Source organism: Salvelinus alpinus, chromosome 6, assembly GCF_045679555.1.
Source record: "Salvelinus alpinus chromosome 6, SLU_Salpinus.1, whole genome shotgun sequence".
In the NCBI taxonomy this organism is placed as follows: domain Eukaryota; kingdom Metazoa; phylum Chordata; class Actinopteri; order Salmoniformes; family Salmonidae; genus Salvelinus; species Salvelinus alpinus.
Genome location: NC_092091.1, coordinates 61,003,018 through 61,019,146, shown reverse-complemented (window position 1 = coordinate 61,019,146; position 16,129 = coordinate 61,003,018). Strand labels below are relative to the sequence as shown.

Below are 16,129 nucleotides of genomic sequence, written 5' to 3'. Positions count from 1 at the left end.
GGCGATGCTAGTGTTGTGGGTTTGAATCCCATGGGGGACCAGTATGAAAATGTATGCACTCACTACTGTAAGTTGCTCTGGATAAGAGTGTCTACGAAAAGGAATGAATAGACCATTTAAGTTTTCACATAGTTAAAAAAAAAAACATCACAAAAGTAGGGCGCTGGGCCTTTACTAGTCATGTATTAGCAGACTGATATAGAAGTATTCAGCACCTGCAACAACAACAACAAAAAATCTGCACCCCCAGCTATAGTATGCCACATGTACTGGATATAGGCCACAGTCAAGTGTATTTCAATATGGTTGCATCAATGATTGTAATTGAGTATCTTTGACTTGAAAATAAATAATTACATTTATGTAAATGTCTTACAATAAAATAAATCACATATTTACTAAACGCTGCGGTGATTACTAATAATTATTACATTAACCACCTGAACTTGAGGGCACGTGTGCGACCCGCACGCGAACGTTAATTAGAAAACAGTTCTGAGGAGGCAGTGACCCAGCAAAGATTGTTAATTGATTGAAGCTAATAACAGTCCCAGGTAATCAGTATTGCTAATCAGCCAATATGAAATAGAAAGTATTATACGTCCTTGGACTTTTAATAATATCCATGTAGCTAACGTTAGTTTGAAGCCTGGATACTTTCGTTACAATAACTTCCAGTGAACTTGCCAGCTAAAGCTAGTTAACGTTAGCAGACGTTGGCTAGCTAGCTATCATGTTTTAGCCAACAACGTTAAGGCACTATAGCATATTCGTAGACAGTATTATAGTGCAAGGACTGACATTGGATACACAGTAGCTCAGGACAATGGATGTTTATAGGAAAAGTTACTTTGAAAAACATGTTTGACCGCCCAAAGATCGGCGGCCTCGCATGACAAGTGCCACACTAACGTTATTCATCCAGTTCAACCTACAATCGAAGCAAACTTTTGTAACCTCTCTAAACATCTCTGCTGCAGTCTGTACTTTTGTTTAGTTGGCTAACAACAAACACTGGGAAGCTGTAGCCTAAGTGGGCAACCGTATAGCTAGCTAGTTGAGTTGGTTATATCTAGGCAACGGTAACTTATCCGTAGCTCAAGTATTTAAGTTTGCTAGCATATGTCTCAGTAGTTGAGGCCTTGGTAAGTGTGTATAATTGTGTGTTTGGTGACTGTAGAACATAACTGACTTGACTATCTAGCGCAATGATTGGACATTCATTCTAGTCATCATTTAAGTTGGCTCCATTTGTTTATTTGTATTTAAGAAGGAACAAAATGGCGCTGCAATACAAAGTAGTTAACGGGACTAATTTTGGGTTGACACTGACAGCAGTCTTCATTATGTTCCTGACCAGGTGTCAGGATGTCTGACGATCTGATGAAGAAGATGCTCCGGGCTGTCCTCCAGGCCAATAAGAACGGGGTGTCCATCACGCGGTTGCAGGGGGAATACAGGTCGCTGACGGGGGAGTTCATCCCTGACCGAAAGATGGGTTACCCATCACTGGAGTGCTTCCTCCGCAGTATCCCCTCCGTGGTCAGGATAGAGAATCGCATGGGGGAGGTAAGGCCTACCTCCAAATAAACGGGCGGCTGGTAGCCTAGTGATTAAAAGCACTGGGCCAGTAACCGAAAGGTCGCTGGTTTGAATCCCCGAGCCGACTAGGTGTGAAATCTGCCTGTGCCCCGCAGGAGCAAGCAGCATATCAATTATACCAGCCGGTTCCTTTTCTATTGGCCACTTTCCTTTTAAATCTATGAAGGAAAGTGAAGACGTGCACATTTCAGGAGGAAGGACATATTTGGAGTTTGAGGAGAGTTGAGCTAGTCAGATTGAGGTTTTAAGCCAATATGTGTCACTTTGTATGAGCTTGTACTCTCTATATTTCTCCTGTAGATAATGTGCTTTGCTGCAGTCTGTCAAGAAACGGCCCACATCGCTCAGCTGGTCGCCCGTCAGAAGTCCAGCAAGCGGGCACCTGGCAGATCCCAGATGCTGAACTGTCGGATGAGGTCGAAATTGGCTTCAAATTTTGTGTTCTATGGTAGGTCTCGTCTGTCCTTGTCCCAGTCTGTGTCATCTGAGAATGGCTCTTTTCTGAATGTGTCTTTCCTCGATGGCCCAGTTTACTATTCCTTTGAGAACTTGAATTTCAACAAAAAGTTAAGTATAAGGGCCTTTCAGACCAAAATTGTATTCCTCTCACTCCTGATTCTTTGCACATATGAATCAAATCAGTGAGTGAAAAAGTGAAGCAGGATGCTATCATCACTGACATCTACCTCTTCCATCTCTCCCCTCATCTCCAGAGAAGCCTCGGACGTCCCTGCGTCAGCCCGACCGTGCTCAAGTGCGCTCTGGCTGGAGCCAGCCTTACACCTCCATGGGACCCTCACGGCCACGAAGCTACAACACCTGTGGAGGCTTCAGTGCTGGGGGAGACATCAGGAAGATGTACAGCCAGCATGACGAGCGGGCCAACCCCCCTGCTCCGGCACCGCAGAGTCAGAACAGGGAGTCCATCACTCAGGTGAAACCGAGTGAGAGGTGAGTGGAAGGAACACATGCTTTAGTATGAGAGGTGTGGAGGGCATTAACACACACCAATGTGTAAGGTGTAGGTGGTTTGTGACGTTATACCGTTTTCAATGTCATTTTATGTAATGTTATTGACAAATGTCTTCTCTGCATTCAAATAGTACCACCAGATGTTACTATCCCTCTATCTTTCTTCAGACCAGTCAAGAAATGTACCTTTTCTTCTAGACTGGTGAAAGAAGTCAACCATCACATTTCAATTACCACCCAAAAAGCTCCTGGTAAGTCTCAAGTGGGACCCACCTTTCTCCAGTTGGAGATTTGGCTAATTGCATGACAGCAGATTCATAGTGGAGATTTTGTCTGAAATCCCAGACTAAGAGTATTTCTCCTAGGAAGTCTATGCTATGTCTCCCTCTAGAGGGCATCTGGTTAGTGTCCTCTGAACACTTTAGTGGTGGTAGTGTTACTGTACAAAACATTTGAAAACGTTTTCACCCTACTGAACATGACTGTAGCTGGTATACTATGTATTAATAACATGCCATCGTTTCATCCTATTTCCCAGCTCTCTCCAGTTTCCCAGCTCTCGCCATTACCATCAGTAACGTCTCTCTTCCGACGCCCAAAGCCTTTCAGCCGGGAGGCTACAACCCCCAGGTGGTGCAGAGTCAGATCTCTGAGGTGCTGAAGAAGTACTGCAGTGGTCTGTGGCTCTCCAAGCTGCCCTCTGTGTACCGGGACATGCACAAACAGGACCTACCTGGCCAAGCAGTCATAGACCTGGAGAACTGGACACACATCTGCTCAGTAAGTATCTAGTGGAAAATCATATTATCTTTGTTTCCCTTCTATCAGCAACAAAATGAATTTTTTTGAGATGATAGAATAGTTACCACTCATTTTCCCCCCACATATTTACAGAACATTAGAAAGTCGCACTGTTTTACTGTAGTGTTTTATGTACTTTAAAAATTCACTTTGATGCATCAAGTGACACTTTGTGTTTCAGGTTGAGAAGCCTGTTAGTACCAATCGAGCAGATAGGCTGGTCTACCCCCCTCAGCCCAAACCCCCCAGCCCTGCTCTCTCACCAGTCAAACCTCCAACGGCTCCTTATACAGTAAAACCAGCCACAACCCTCCTAGCCAAACCCATCACTACCGCTCCAGTCAAACCAGTCACTGCCAACCCAGTGAAACTGGCCCCTCTATTCTTCTCACCGAGGAACCCCTCCTTGAACCAGAGTCAGACCTTGCCCACTCCACCGGCCCCCTCTTCGAAGCACTCCCCGACCCATACCCCCACCTCTCCAACTGCCCCCTCTACCTTGTGGAAGCCCTCTCCTTCCCACCTACTCCCTATGCCCACCTGTAATTTGTGGAGACCCTCGCCTACTTCCACCTCGCCCTCATGGAAGCCAACAACTAACCCCACCTCCCCTACTCCCACCTCCCCTACTCCTCCCTTCCTCACCTCCCCCACATGGTTGGCCTCCCCTACCCCTACCCCCACCACCCCAATCCCCCTCTCCCCTACAGCGGTGAGCATCCCTGCGGAGGCGCGCCTCAGACTGAAGGAGCTGCTGTCTAAATACAGCCATGGCCTGTGGGCCCACGCCCTCCCCAAGCTCTACCAGGAGACCTTCAAGGTCCCCTTCCCAGAGGACATCCTGGCCAACCTGTCTCTCTTACTAGACATCTGCACCATGGAGTACCCCATGTCCGACAACAAGAAGAAGGCCATCCTCTACGGCCCCACCGCCGAGTACAAGGCCAAGGTAGGGCTGCCTGTTCCACTCCAGAAATGTTATTTCATTTATTAATTGTTTATTCGGGAGATCATATATCGGAGTCATTTCTGATTCCTCGATTCGGGAATCGACTCTTGAAATTGATTCCCTCCCAAACAACATGTGCCGGGTCCAATAGAAGAAACTGGTGGAGAACACATTGGGACAACTGTAATAAGGTGTGTTGTTTGGACATGCAGGTGAGCAGCACCCCGTCTTCTCCGTCGGGTTATAAGCTCAACAGCACCCCCATGGTTCCTCCTCTGCTGCTCCCCAAGGAGGAGTTCCCCTCAGTGCTGGTGGTGGAGGCAAGCAGCACCGACCAGGTCATCCTCAGGTAGCTTATTTCTTTGGTCATTTTACTATTTATTTTGAGAAATTGCTGGTCAAATTTAAGGGGACTTAAAAAAAACAAAAAATGTATGTCTTCGACATTGCAATTTCGGGGGCATTTCATTAACTTTTCAGGGCATTTTGCAGCCTTAAGCCTCTAATTTCCTGTTTAGAAGATTCCCTCCCCTGCAATATTTCCTGCTGCTTCTGGAAATCCTCCAACCTGGATTTCAGAAAAACCTGAAAATGTTGGGAATTTCCCTCTTCTTACTCAGGTACATAGGCGAGGGCTACTCTCAGGCCCTGGAGACAATGGAGGAATCCATGAGTACCGTCTACAGCCAGCTCAGCGCTCAGAGGCTCCTCCCCTTCCCCTCGACTGGTGAACTGGCGGCCGTCAAAGTGGAGGTGGGCGAGGAGGTCGTCAGGGCCCAGGTCTGTGAGGTCATGACCGACAAAGTCAAGGTAAGGACAGTCTTGGAGAGGCAAGCTCAATGGAGAATCTCCATTGAAAGTTCTGTTTAGTCCAGAACTAGGCTTAACCGGTGTCTAGGAAATCTCCCCTATATGTTTGTGAAGCGCTGCAGGGAACTGAGCCAAAACACGATTAGGTGGTGAAAAGTTGAACAAACATTGGCCTAGTGGTTAGAGCGTTGGACTAGTAACCGAAAGGTTGCAAGATCAAATCCCCGAGCTGACAAGGTACAAATCGGTAGTTCTGCCCCTGAACAAGGCAGTTAACCCACTATTCCTAGGCCGTAATTGAAAATAAGAATTTGTTCTTAACTGACTTGCCTAGTTAAATAAAGGTAAAATAAAACATTTAAATGCAGTAGAAAGAGAAGTGTGTGGTAGTGGGTTAGAAGGGCCTCATGAGGATACTTTTCTGCCAACTCTAGTTGGATTTTAAAGTATAGTGTGAAAAATAATAATCATGAGAAGCAGGAAATAATGAGGATGTTTTATTGGCCATTCCTATGCTAGACTTAGTTACAGGTGTCCAGTCCACATCACCTACATGGCCCTGTGTTTAACCAGATTTGTCGACCCTCAGGTGTTTTAAGTGGACCACTAGCCCAGTAACCAGCCGTGCAGGTGTACTACTAGAAGACTGTACCTTGTATGTTTTCAGTCCACAGAAAGTTCAAGGCCCTGTTTATAACCAGACTGTGTTGTTGTTGCTCTACAGGTGTACTACGTGGACCATGGCTTCTCTGAGGTCCTCAGTAGAACCAAACTACTGGAGCTGCAGAAAGACTTCCTCAAGCTGCCCTTCCAGGCGACTACCTGTACACTAGCTGGTAACCAAGTTCAACTCCCATTTCCCCATCTCTTCTGAGCATCGCAACTATAGTGTGTCCATGAAAATAATTAGTTTGTGTGATGGAGAATACAAGCAGTTAGCTAAATGTAATGTTCATTTACACATGTCACTACAGTTAGTGGTATTCCACGTTCTGGTGTGTTTAATCTGCTGTCTTTGTCCTTTAGGGATCCTCTCAGATCTAAGTACCTCGGGGTCGTAATATGGAGCAAGAGGTTCATTTTAATCGCTCTCGCTCTTTTTCCATCTCTCTTTCTCTCCCATCTTTCTCGCTCTTTTCTCGCTCTCCCTCACGCTGCTGTCACCATCTTTCTCCCTCTCTGCATCTCCCTCTCTGCGTCTCCCTCTCTGTGTGTAGGTCTGGAGCAGTTCAGCTCGGAGCTCTCTGTGCTGCAAACGCTGGAGTCCCTGGCCGTAGGTAAGATCCTCCTGGTGGAGCTGCTGCAGCACGACGCTGACCCGCCCCAGGTGGTGCTCTACGACACGTCGCACGATGATGAGGTCAACATCAACGCTGTATGCCTCAAGGCTCTGCAGGACAAGGCCATGGAGAACCCTTTACAGGTTGTTATAGGTTTTCTAGAGTATCCATTTTTCCTTTCAATGCACATTTGATCAATTTGCATGGAAAGGATGCGCACAGATGGCATGCTGGGAGCAGCACAGGGTCAGCCTTGGACTGGGGCACATTTCCGGGTTAATGGCCTTGTTCTATGGCACACCGGCAGTAGGTAGCACATGCAATATTGTGTTCTGTCCTTCGTCCATCTGAAATGCATGCGTACCCATCCTGTTTTCTCTTGCCGTGTTAAGTAATCTACCTCAATCTCACTGTAATGAGGGTTTATTCTCAGTTAGGCGTTCATGAATACGTAGTGCCATGTTGTCCCTTATTTCTTAAGTATGGAGTTTGAATGCGTCTGTGGTTTCTCCTCCAGGTCAACAGTACCTAAACTCAGCAAAAAAGAAACGTCCTCTCACTGTCAACTGTGTTTATTTTCAGCAAACGTGTAAATATTTAACATGTGTAAATATTTGTATGAACATAACAAGATTCAACAACTGAGACATAAACTGAACAAGTTCCACAGACTAACAGAAATTGAATAATGTGTCCCAGAACAAAGGGGTCAAAAGTAACAGTCAGTATCTGGTGTGGCCACCAGCTGCATTAAGTACTGCAATGCATCTCCTCCTCATGGACTGCACCAGATTTGCCAGTTCTTGTTGTGAGATGTTACCAAACTCTTCCACCAAGGCACCTGCAAGTTCCCAGACACTTCTGGGGGGGAATGGCCATAGCCCTCACCCTCCGATCCAACAGGTCCCAGACGTGCTCAATGGGATTGAGATCCGGGCTCTTCGCTGGCCATGGCAGAACCCTGACATTCCTGTCTTGCAGGAAATCACGCACAGAACGAGCAGTATGGCTAGTGGCATTATCATGCTGGAGGGTCATGTCAGGATGAGCCTGCAGGAAGGGTACCACATGAGGGAGGAGGATGTCTTCCCTGTAATGCACTGCGTTGAGATTGCCTGCAATGACAACAAGCTCAGTCCGATGATGCTGTGACACACCGCCCCAGACCATGACGGACCCTCCACCTCCAAATCGATCCCGCTCCAGAGTACAGGCCTCGGTGTAACGCTCATTTCTTTGACGATAAACACAAATCCGACCATCACCCCTGGTGAGACAAACCCGCGACTCGTCAGAGAAGAGCACTTTTTGCCAGTCTTGTCTGGTCCAGCGACGGTGGGTTTGTGCCCATAAGCGACGTTGCCGGTGATGTCTGGTGAGGTCCTGCCTTACAACAGGCTTACAAGCCCTCAGTCCAGCCTATTGCGGACAGTCTGAGCACTGATGGAGGGATTGTGCGTTCCTGGTGTAACTCGAGCAGTTGTTGCCATCCTGTACCTGTCCCACAGGTGTGATGTTCGAATGTACCGATCCTGTGCAGGTGTCGTTACACGTGGTCTGCCACTCCGAGGACGATCAGCTATCCGTTCTGTAGCGCTGTCTTAGGCGTCTCACAGTACGGACATTGCAATTTATTGCCCTGGCCACATCTGCAGTCCTCATGCCTCCTTACAGCATGCCTATGGCACGTTCACGCAGGGACCCTGGGCATCTTTCTTTTGGTGTTTTTCCGAGTTAGTAGAAAGGCCTCTTTAGTGTTCTAAGTTTTTATAACTGTGACCTTAATTGCCTACTGTCTGTAAGCTGTTAGTGTCTTAATGACTGTTCCACAGGTGCATGTTCATTAATTGTTGATGGTTCATTGAACAAGCATGGGGAACAGTGTTTGAACCCTTTACAATGAAGAAATGTGAAGTTATTTGGATTTTTATGAATTATCTTTCAAAGACAAGGTCCTGAAAAAGGGATGTTTCTTTTTTTGCTGAGTTTATATCAATGTGTCTGGTTTCTCCTCCAGGTCAACAGTACCTATATGAATGTGTCTGTGACCAACGTGTGTTCTGACGGAACCATCTTCTGCCAGCTGCCCTCCCGAGGTCGGGTCAAGCTCAACGAGATCCTGGATAAGATCGAGGCCTTCTTCATAACCCAGGTACATGAAGACAGTTAGGATAGTCACACCATTCTTTTTTTGGGGGGGCAAATTGCTGTTACACACATATAGCCTAATAATGTAATGGGATTTACAATATGTTGTTGATCGTCTCTTTGCCAGGTGACGTCAGAGTCTCTGGTGTCCATTCCGTTCTGTGGGAAGTGCTGCCTGGCCCGGTACAAAGGAAGGTGGTCCAGAGTAGAGGTAGGAGACTGTAGAGAATAAACTACATGGAAGGAACACTTATCCCAATGGGATGTTCTTTGACAATACATCTTTTCACCCCAAAATAAATGAATAGTGAAATCTAATGCATTTCAAACCAATTCTCTCCTTTGTTATATTCTGTGCTATGCTTGCTTTTACCAAACAGTATGTCTGTGTATCCCTGTCAGATCACCAACCTCCATGGTAGCAGAGTGCTAGATATCAAATTTGTGGACCTGGGAGTCCCGGCCTCTGTAGAGGTCATAGAGCTGAGAGAGATCCCTCCTCCGTTCCTGCACGAGCTCATGGTCATCCCACCACAGGTCGGACGGAAAGACCCCTGGCTTTATTGATGATTGATCCCTTGTGTTGTCTCCTGTTGTCTGATGTACAATTTGCGATAGGTTATCTGTACACCATGCGTTCCTGTACTTTGACGCAAGCAAATGTCCCTATGCGATACTAAAGTATACTACTCTCTTCCTAGGCGATCAAGTGTTGTCTGGCAGAGCTGGAGGTGGGGGTCTGGACTCCTGAGGCTGTTCTCTGGCTTAGAGGTGCTGTACTCAACTCTATGGACTGTAGCATGAAGGTACGTCAATCACAAACACAGATCCAATTAAAGTATATACAGTGCATTCGGAAAGTATTCAGATCCCTTCACTTTGTCCACATTTTGTTACATTACAGCCTTATTCAAAAATGGATTAAATTGTTTTTTTCCCTCATCAATCTACACACAATATCCCATAATGATAAAGCGAAAACAGTTTTTCTGTGTGCAAATTTATTTAAAAAATACACACCTTATTTACATAAGTATTCAGATGCTTTGCTATGAGACTTGACATTGAGTTCAGGTGCATCCTGTTTCCATTGATCATCCTTGAGATGTTTCTACAACTTGATTGGAGTACACCTGTGGTAAATTAAATTGATTGGACATGATTTGGAAAGGCACACACTTGTCTATATGAGGTCCCACAGTTGACCGTGCATAACAGAGCAAAAACTAAGCCATGAGGTCGAAGGAATTGTCCGTAGCGCTCCGAGACAGGATCGTGTCGAGGCATTGAATGTCCCCAAGAACACAGTGGCCTCCATCATCCTTCAATGGAAGAAGTTTGGAACCACCAAGACTCTTCCTAGATCTGTCCGCCCAGCCAAACTGAGCAATTGGGGGAGAAGGGCCTTGGTCAGTGAGGTGACCAAGAATCCAATGGTCACTCTGACAAAGCTCTAGAGTTCCTCTGTGGGGATTGGGTTGTCCTTCTGGAAGGTTCTCATCTCTGCAGTACTCTATCAATCAGGCCTTTATCATAAAGTGGCCAGACAGAAGCCAGTCTTCAGTATTTCAAAATAAAATAAAAAAGTGTTTTTGATGTGTCATTATGGGGTATTGTGTGTAGATTCAGGGAAAAACAGCTACTATTTAATCAATTTTATAATAAGGCTGTAACGTAACAAAAAGTGAAGCGGTCTGAATACTTCCCGAATGCTCTGTATCAACTGTTTTTGTACTGCAGGTGTGGTAACGGCTAGCTGAACAGAATGTTCAGAATGTATTTTGGGAGGAAACTGCAGTCGGCACACTTTTAAACAAAGAACTATTGAATTTGCTTGCCTCGAGCAGCAATATATAATGCTTGAAAAATTGACGCATAGACAGACGAGAGTTGATGAGACATTAGAAGCAGGTGTGATCCACAGCTGCCGAAATGAAAGAATTTTGGCACAGAGTTGTCCTCATTAGCATAGCTTTCAGAAGCTACAAACTGAAAGTAGGCACATTGGAATGTCGAACTTGTGAAGCATAAAATAAAATAAAAATGGACATGAAAGGCTCTAACTTGGACTGATTTTTAACCCTCTCTTCACCTATATATAAAAGCACTTTGTAAAGGAAAAAGCTTCATAAAATGAACGATTGATTTTCCTTCTGTACTATTAGATCTTCAAGCTTTCTAACTCTCCTTTGCGCTGTAGCTCTCCAAGCTGAACTTTAGAATTAAATGTTATTGATTCTCCTATGTCATGTCCATCTCCAAGAAATTTTCAACCCTCTCCTTTTCTATAGATCTCGACGCTGGACGAGACCAAGCTGGTGCACATCTACCTGTTTACCTCTGACTCCCAGGATGTCACCAACAGTGTTAACCACCAGATGGCGACCTCTGACCTATGGAAGCAACCCGGACCCCAGAAGGACGGCCTCCCTACCCCCAGTTTCCTCGACACCGTGGTCACCAACATGGTGGATCAGCTTACCCTCGACAGCCCAGCCTGCAGCCCTATCCCTGTCTCCACCAACACCCCCAGCCCTCTGGATGGTGCCGGGGACACCTCAAACCCCACTTTGGTCACCTCCGCTTGGGGAGAGAAGCAGCTGGTGCTGCCCCCTCTCTTGGAGCTTCCCCAGGCGGGCCAGAACATGGACGTCTACGTGTCTGTGGCCTGTCACCCGGGACACTTTGTGCTGCAGCCATGGCAGGTAACCAGTTCAAGAGAGCTGCCAAGGGCTGCATCCCAAATGGCACCCTATTCCCTACATGGTGCACTACATTTGCACAAAAGTAGCACACTATGTAAGGAAAAGGGTGCCATTTGGGATTCTGCAGAGAAATGGTTAACTTCTTATGGGCAAGTGGGACGATAGCGTCCCACCTGGCCAACATCCGGTAAAATTGCAGAGCGCGAAATTCAAATTACAGAATTATAAATATTTAACTTTCATAAAATCACAAGTGTAATACATCAAAATAAAGCTTAACTTCTTGTTAATCCAGCCGCTGTGTCAGATTTCAAAAGGGCTTTACGGCGAAAGCACACTGTGCGATTATCTGAGGACAGCGCCCCGCATACAAAAGCATGAAAAACATATTTCAACCAGGCAGGTGCGCCACGAAAGTCAGAAATAGCGATATAATAAATGCCTTACCTTTGATCTTCTTCTGTTGGCACTCCAAAAGGTCCCAGTTATATCACAAATGGTCCTTTTGTTCGATAATGTCCTTTATATACATAAAAACTAAAAAAGCTGGCGCGCTTCAGTCAATAATCCACCCAGTTTCCCTCCATCAAAATGCATACAAAATTAATCTCAAACGTTACTAATAAACTTTTCCAAACAAGTCAAACAACGTTTATAATCAAACCTTAGGTACCCTAATACGTTAATAAACGATGAAATTTAAGACGGAGAATTGTTATTGTCTTTACCGGAGAAAAATACCAAAGAACGCGCTTGGAAACACTACCGCCAAAATGGGAGCCACCTAGAAAAACTACAATTTCTGGCTAATTTTTCCAAAAACCAGCATGAAACTCTTTCTAAAGACTGTTGACATCTAGTGGAAGTCGTAGGAACTGCAATCTGGGAGGATTTCGCCTTAAAATAAAAGTGACAGCCATTGAAAACAGTGGTAGGCTGAATTTCTTTAATTTTGGGGGGGATGGTTTGTCCTCGGGGTTTCGCCTGCCATATCAGTTCTGTTATACTCACAGACATAATTTTAACAGTTTCAGAAACTTTAGAGTGTTTTCTATCCAAATCTACCGATTTTATATGCATATCCTAGCTTCTGTGCCTGAGTAACAGGCCGTTTACTTTGGGCACGCTTTTCATCCGGATGTGAAAATACTGCCCCCTACCCAAGAGAGGTTAATGGAGTAGCTTAGTCTTTAGACATTGATTTTGTTTGGTCTTGGTGATCATGTGTGTCTGTATTGTTGAACTCGCGTGACAGGGATTTCTCTGCCAATGAAATCCTCGGGAGGGCCGCCCGAAGTGCAAACTGTAAAAAAAATATTGCTTTCAGTGTGAACTAAGACGACTAAAACCACAAAGTATGTAGAAAAGATAATGGTGCTATATATTTTTGGGGGATATAATCTTTGAGTACTGACAATCCCCTAAATAAAAGCTAGACAGGGAGAATTGAAAGTTAAAACAACAATGAATATAGCTGTATATATTTTGTTTGTCCAAATGAACACCATATTAGCCATGATTTTTCTTTTTGAATTACAGGTAATTAGCTTTAAAACAGCCAAAAAAATATTTTAGCTCTGTGGCAGAATATGTATAATTGCATGAAATTTGTAGTAAACTGCAATATTTCTCTCAGCTGCATGGAAAAATGTATAGAATTGCAGGAAATTTGCTTTAAAACTGCAAAAATGTCTCCACTCCATGGACAAATGTTAGAAAATGTCAGCCAGGCAGACCACGCCCCCCCCCTGACACGCTCAACACCTAAGCCGCTTTTTTTATCCAGAATAAACCTGCATGGCTGAGGCAACTATGTACACTGAACAAAATATATACGCAACATGTAAAGTGTTGGTCCCATGTTTCATGAGCTGAAATAAGATCCCAGAAATGTTGCATACGCAAAAAAAAGCTTACTTCTCTCAAATTTTGTGCACAAATTTGTTTACATCCCTGTTAGTGAGCCTTTCTCCTTTGCCATGATAATCTACCTGACAGAGGTGGCATATCAAGAAGCTGATTTAAACAGCATGATCATTACACAGGTCCACCTTGTTCATGGGGACAATGAAAGGCCACTCTAAAAGGTGCAGTTTTGTCACAACACAATGCCACAGAAGTGTCAAGTTTTGAGGGAACGTGCAATTGGCACACTGACTGCAGGAATTCTCTGGTGCTGTTACTAGGGAATTTAATTTTAGTTTCTCTACCATAAGCTGCCTCAAATGTTGTTTTAGAGAATTTGGCAGTACGTCCAACCGGCCTCACAACCGCAGACCACGTGTGTGGTGTGGGGGCGAGCGGTTTTCTGATAATGTTGTGAACAGAGTACCCCATGGTGGGGTTATAGTATGGGCAGGGACAACGAACACAATTGCATTTTATCCATGGCAATTTGAATGCACAAAAATACTGTGACGAGATCCTGAGGCCCTTTTTTTTTTTTTTTTTTTAGGCATCTGACCAATCAATGCATATCTGTATTCCTAGTCATGCGAAATCCATAGATTAGGGCCTAATTAATTTATTTAAATTGACTGATTTTCCTTATATGAACTGTAACTCTTGCATGTTGTGTTCAGTATATTTGAAATGTGTCAAATCAAACTCAGGACCTGTACAAGCTGGTGGTGCTGATGGGAGAGATGGTCCTTTACTACAACCAGAGGGAGGAGACGCCGGGGCCCGGAGATGTACAGAAAGGAGAGGTCTACGCCGCCAAGGTGGACCATAAGTGAGTGGACAGATTAAGTTTTGGAGGCCTCCACAGTTTTGGTTTTATACAAAGGTTGACTTCATCGTGTTTTTAGTCCTAGATGATTTATGGGTTTTGTGTTGTTTTCACATGGCTGAGGCAACTATATCAACTTGAAATGTGTCAAATAAATGCATGAATGTTTCGTTCACCCTTTTCCCTCGTAGTTGACTCTGTTGGTCAAGGGTGTTCTCTCCAACCGCCTGGGGTCTGTGTATAACCTCTGACCTCTCTCTGTGCCCACAGTTGGCACCGTGTGCTGGTGAGTAGGGTTCTGTCCAGTGGCCTGGTGTCTGTGTACGAGCTGGACTATGGTAAACACGAACTGGTTAGCTGCACCCTGCTCCAGCCCCTCATCGAGTCGTTCAGACAGCTGCCCTTCCAGGGAATCACTGCACAACTGGCTGGTGAGTACTGGACAATGGGTAATACTGTGCATATAATGAATGTGTGTCGAGGACATGCAATTCTGTTGGAATAGTCTGACTGGTGACTTGTAGTTTATCAAAAGTGTATTTCTATCATGTTGACCTCTAACATCTGCTATCTTGAACACTTCTTGCAAAAAACACAAACAAAAAAAAGACAATCAGACAAACCTGGATAAATAAAGATTTAATAAAATCAAATAACCCCTCTTCCCTCCCCAGGTGTGGAGCAGTGTGTGTGGTCGGAGGCGGCGTCCATTGTGTTCCGGAACCACGTAGAGAAGAAGCCCCTGGTGGCCCAGGTGGAGTGTGTGGTGGAGGCGGAGCTTCCCTGGGACAGGAAGGTGATTGATTTATTGAATTTATTTGAGAATTATAAAAAATACATATAGCCAGTAGCAACATAAATTTCAAAAAGGAAAACAGTCACTGGTTGCCTCTGAAATGGCACCCTATTCCTTACATAGTGCGCTGCTTTTGACCAGTGCCCGTTTCAGACAACCAGAGCCCCCATGGGCCCTGGTCAAAAGCAGTGCACTACATAGGGAATCGGGTGCCATTTTGAATGCAAACACTGGCTTATTTCCGTTGTGCTCCAAGGTGATAGTGTACCTGGTGGACACTTCTCGGGAGGAGACAGACATCTGGGTCCACAACATCATGGCTGACTTCCCAGAGGAACAGAGTACCGCCGCGTAGAACCGGACTGGACAGACAGACCACATAAGACTGTTGAGGTATCCTTATACCACACAGGTAGAACTCTGCCAGAATCTATCACATATGCTGAAATGATGCACACCACTGGCTGTAGCATATAACTGTTGGTATCCCGTTCACTTATTCCACAGGTCACAAAGATCTTCCAGAGTGTCTCAGGTCATTGGGTAGCCTGCATTTATGCAGGCGCTCGGTCTATTAGCTTAGCACTGTGTGAAGCATAGAACTGTGATTTTTCTTATCGTATGGGGGGACGAATCTATTTGCAGTGTTGTGTGTGTGTATACAGAGAAAGGGATTAAACAACAGTACCCACCCCATCAATCACCTTAGCAGGGTATGTTGTTCAAGTGTAATATAAAAAAAGTGTCCTTTATCGTTCAGTTTCAATCTATCAAATACTTTGTGTAGAAAGTTCTTTACTGATTTAGTTATTATTCAGCGCCAACTTTTGGTCTTGCCGTTTGTCCTTCTAACTTGTGATTTGTTTGCCTTTTACTTAAATTATTATTTAAGTTTATATTTCAGTCAATTGTATGTAATTCGTTGTTCAATACCTTGACTTTTGAAATGCGTGAAATTTGACTTTCACACTTATTTTGCTTTTTGTGTGTAATATCCCACAGTACTAACTTTACTTTTGAAGGAAATGGCTCAAATGGATTAATGTAGATTTGGCTGAATAAATTGTTCATTAAAAAGCACAACTTTGTTATATATTGTAATATTCATTACCAATAACAGCTACTAAGCTGTTTATACCGTGAGTGGAATATGAAAGGAGAGTTATGTTATGAATTTAGTTGAATTAAAACAATATACGAAATGGTATTCAAAGACAAAGGTTTTTATTCTTTACGATGAAAACGCACTATTGTTTTTGCTGCTGTTCTGATGCACCGGTAATGTCTACTACTGGTAACGTAAATGGCGCTTGTATCATTTGATGTCCATGTAAC

The 16,129-nt window shown here is 44.6% G+C and overlaps 1 protein-coding gene across 5 annotated transcripts; it reads left to right on the top strand.

The window, feature by feature from the left end:
• The first annotated feature begins 440 nt into the window (after positions 1-440).
• LOC139579083 (tudor domain-containing protein 7B-like) lies at positions 441-15,874 on the top strand. 5 transcript variants are annotated; one of them, XM_071407333.1, is made up of 20 exons: positions 441-554; positions 1,361-1,569; positions 1,903-2,050; positions 2,316-2,553; positions 2,773-2,825; positions 3,131-3,354; positions 3,557-4,324; positions 4,537-4,673; positions 4,945-5,134; positions 5,859-5,970; positions 6,352-6,557; positions 8,432-8,566; positions 8,690-8,773; positions 8,965-9,099; positions 9,264-9,368; positions 10,854-11,267; positions 13,880-14,001; positions 14,269-14,429; positions 14,673-14,794; positions 15,051-15,874. In XM_071407333.1, exons 2-20 carry the CDS (start codon positions 1,369-1,371, stop codon positions 15,147-15,149), a joined length of 3,654 nt encoding a protein of 1,217 aa, XP_071263434.1. In that variant the 5' UTR covers positions 441-554; positions 1,361-1,368; the 3' UTR covers positions 15,150-15,874. The 5 variants fall into 5 exon arrangements, with proteins under 5 accessions (XP_071263434.1, XP_071263433.1, XP_071263432.1 ...); XM_071407332.1 differs by having other exon boundaries at positions 3,113-3,354; XM_071407331.1 differs by having other exon boundaries at positions 2,743-2,825.
• Positions 15,875-16,129: the final 255 nt, after the last annotated feature.

What these genes read in the sequence shown, in the direction of transcription:
- LOC139579083 (XM_071407329.1), top strand. Translation starts at nt 1,369, where the DNA reads ATGTCTGACGATCTGATGAAGAAGATGCTCCGGGCTGTCCTCCAGGCC. An exon ending in CAGGTGAAACCGAGTGAGAG is followed by an intron (nt 2,554 to 2,742) that starts GTGAGTGGAAGG and finishes ATCTTTCTTCAG; the next exon opens with ACCAGTCAAGAAATGTACCT. An exon ending in CCATGGAGAACCCTTTACAG is followed by an intron (nt 6,558 to 8,431) that starts GTTGTTATAGGT and finishes TTTCTCCTCCAG; the next exon opens with GTCAACAGTACCTATATGAA.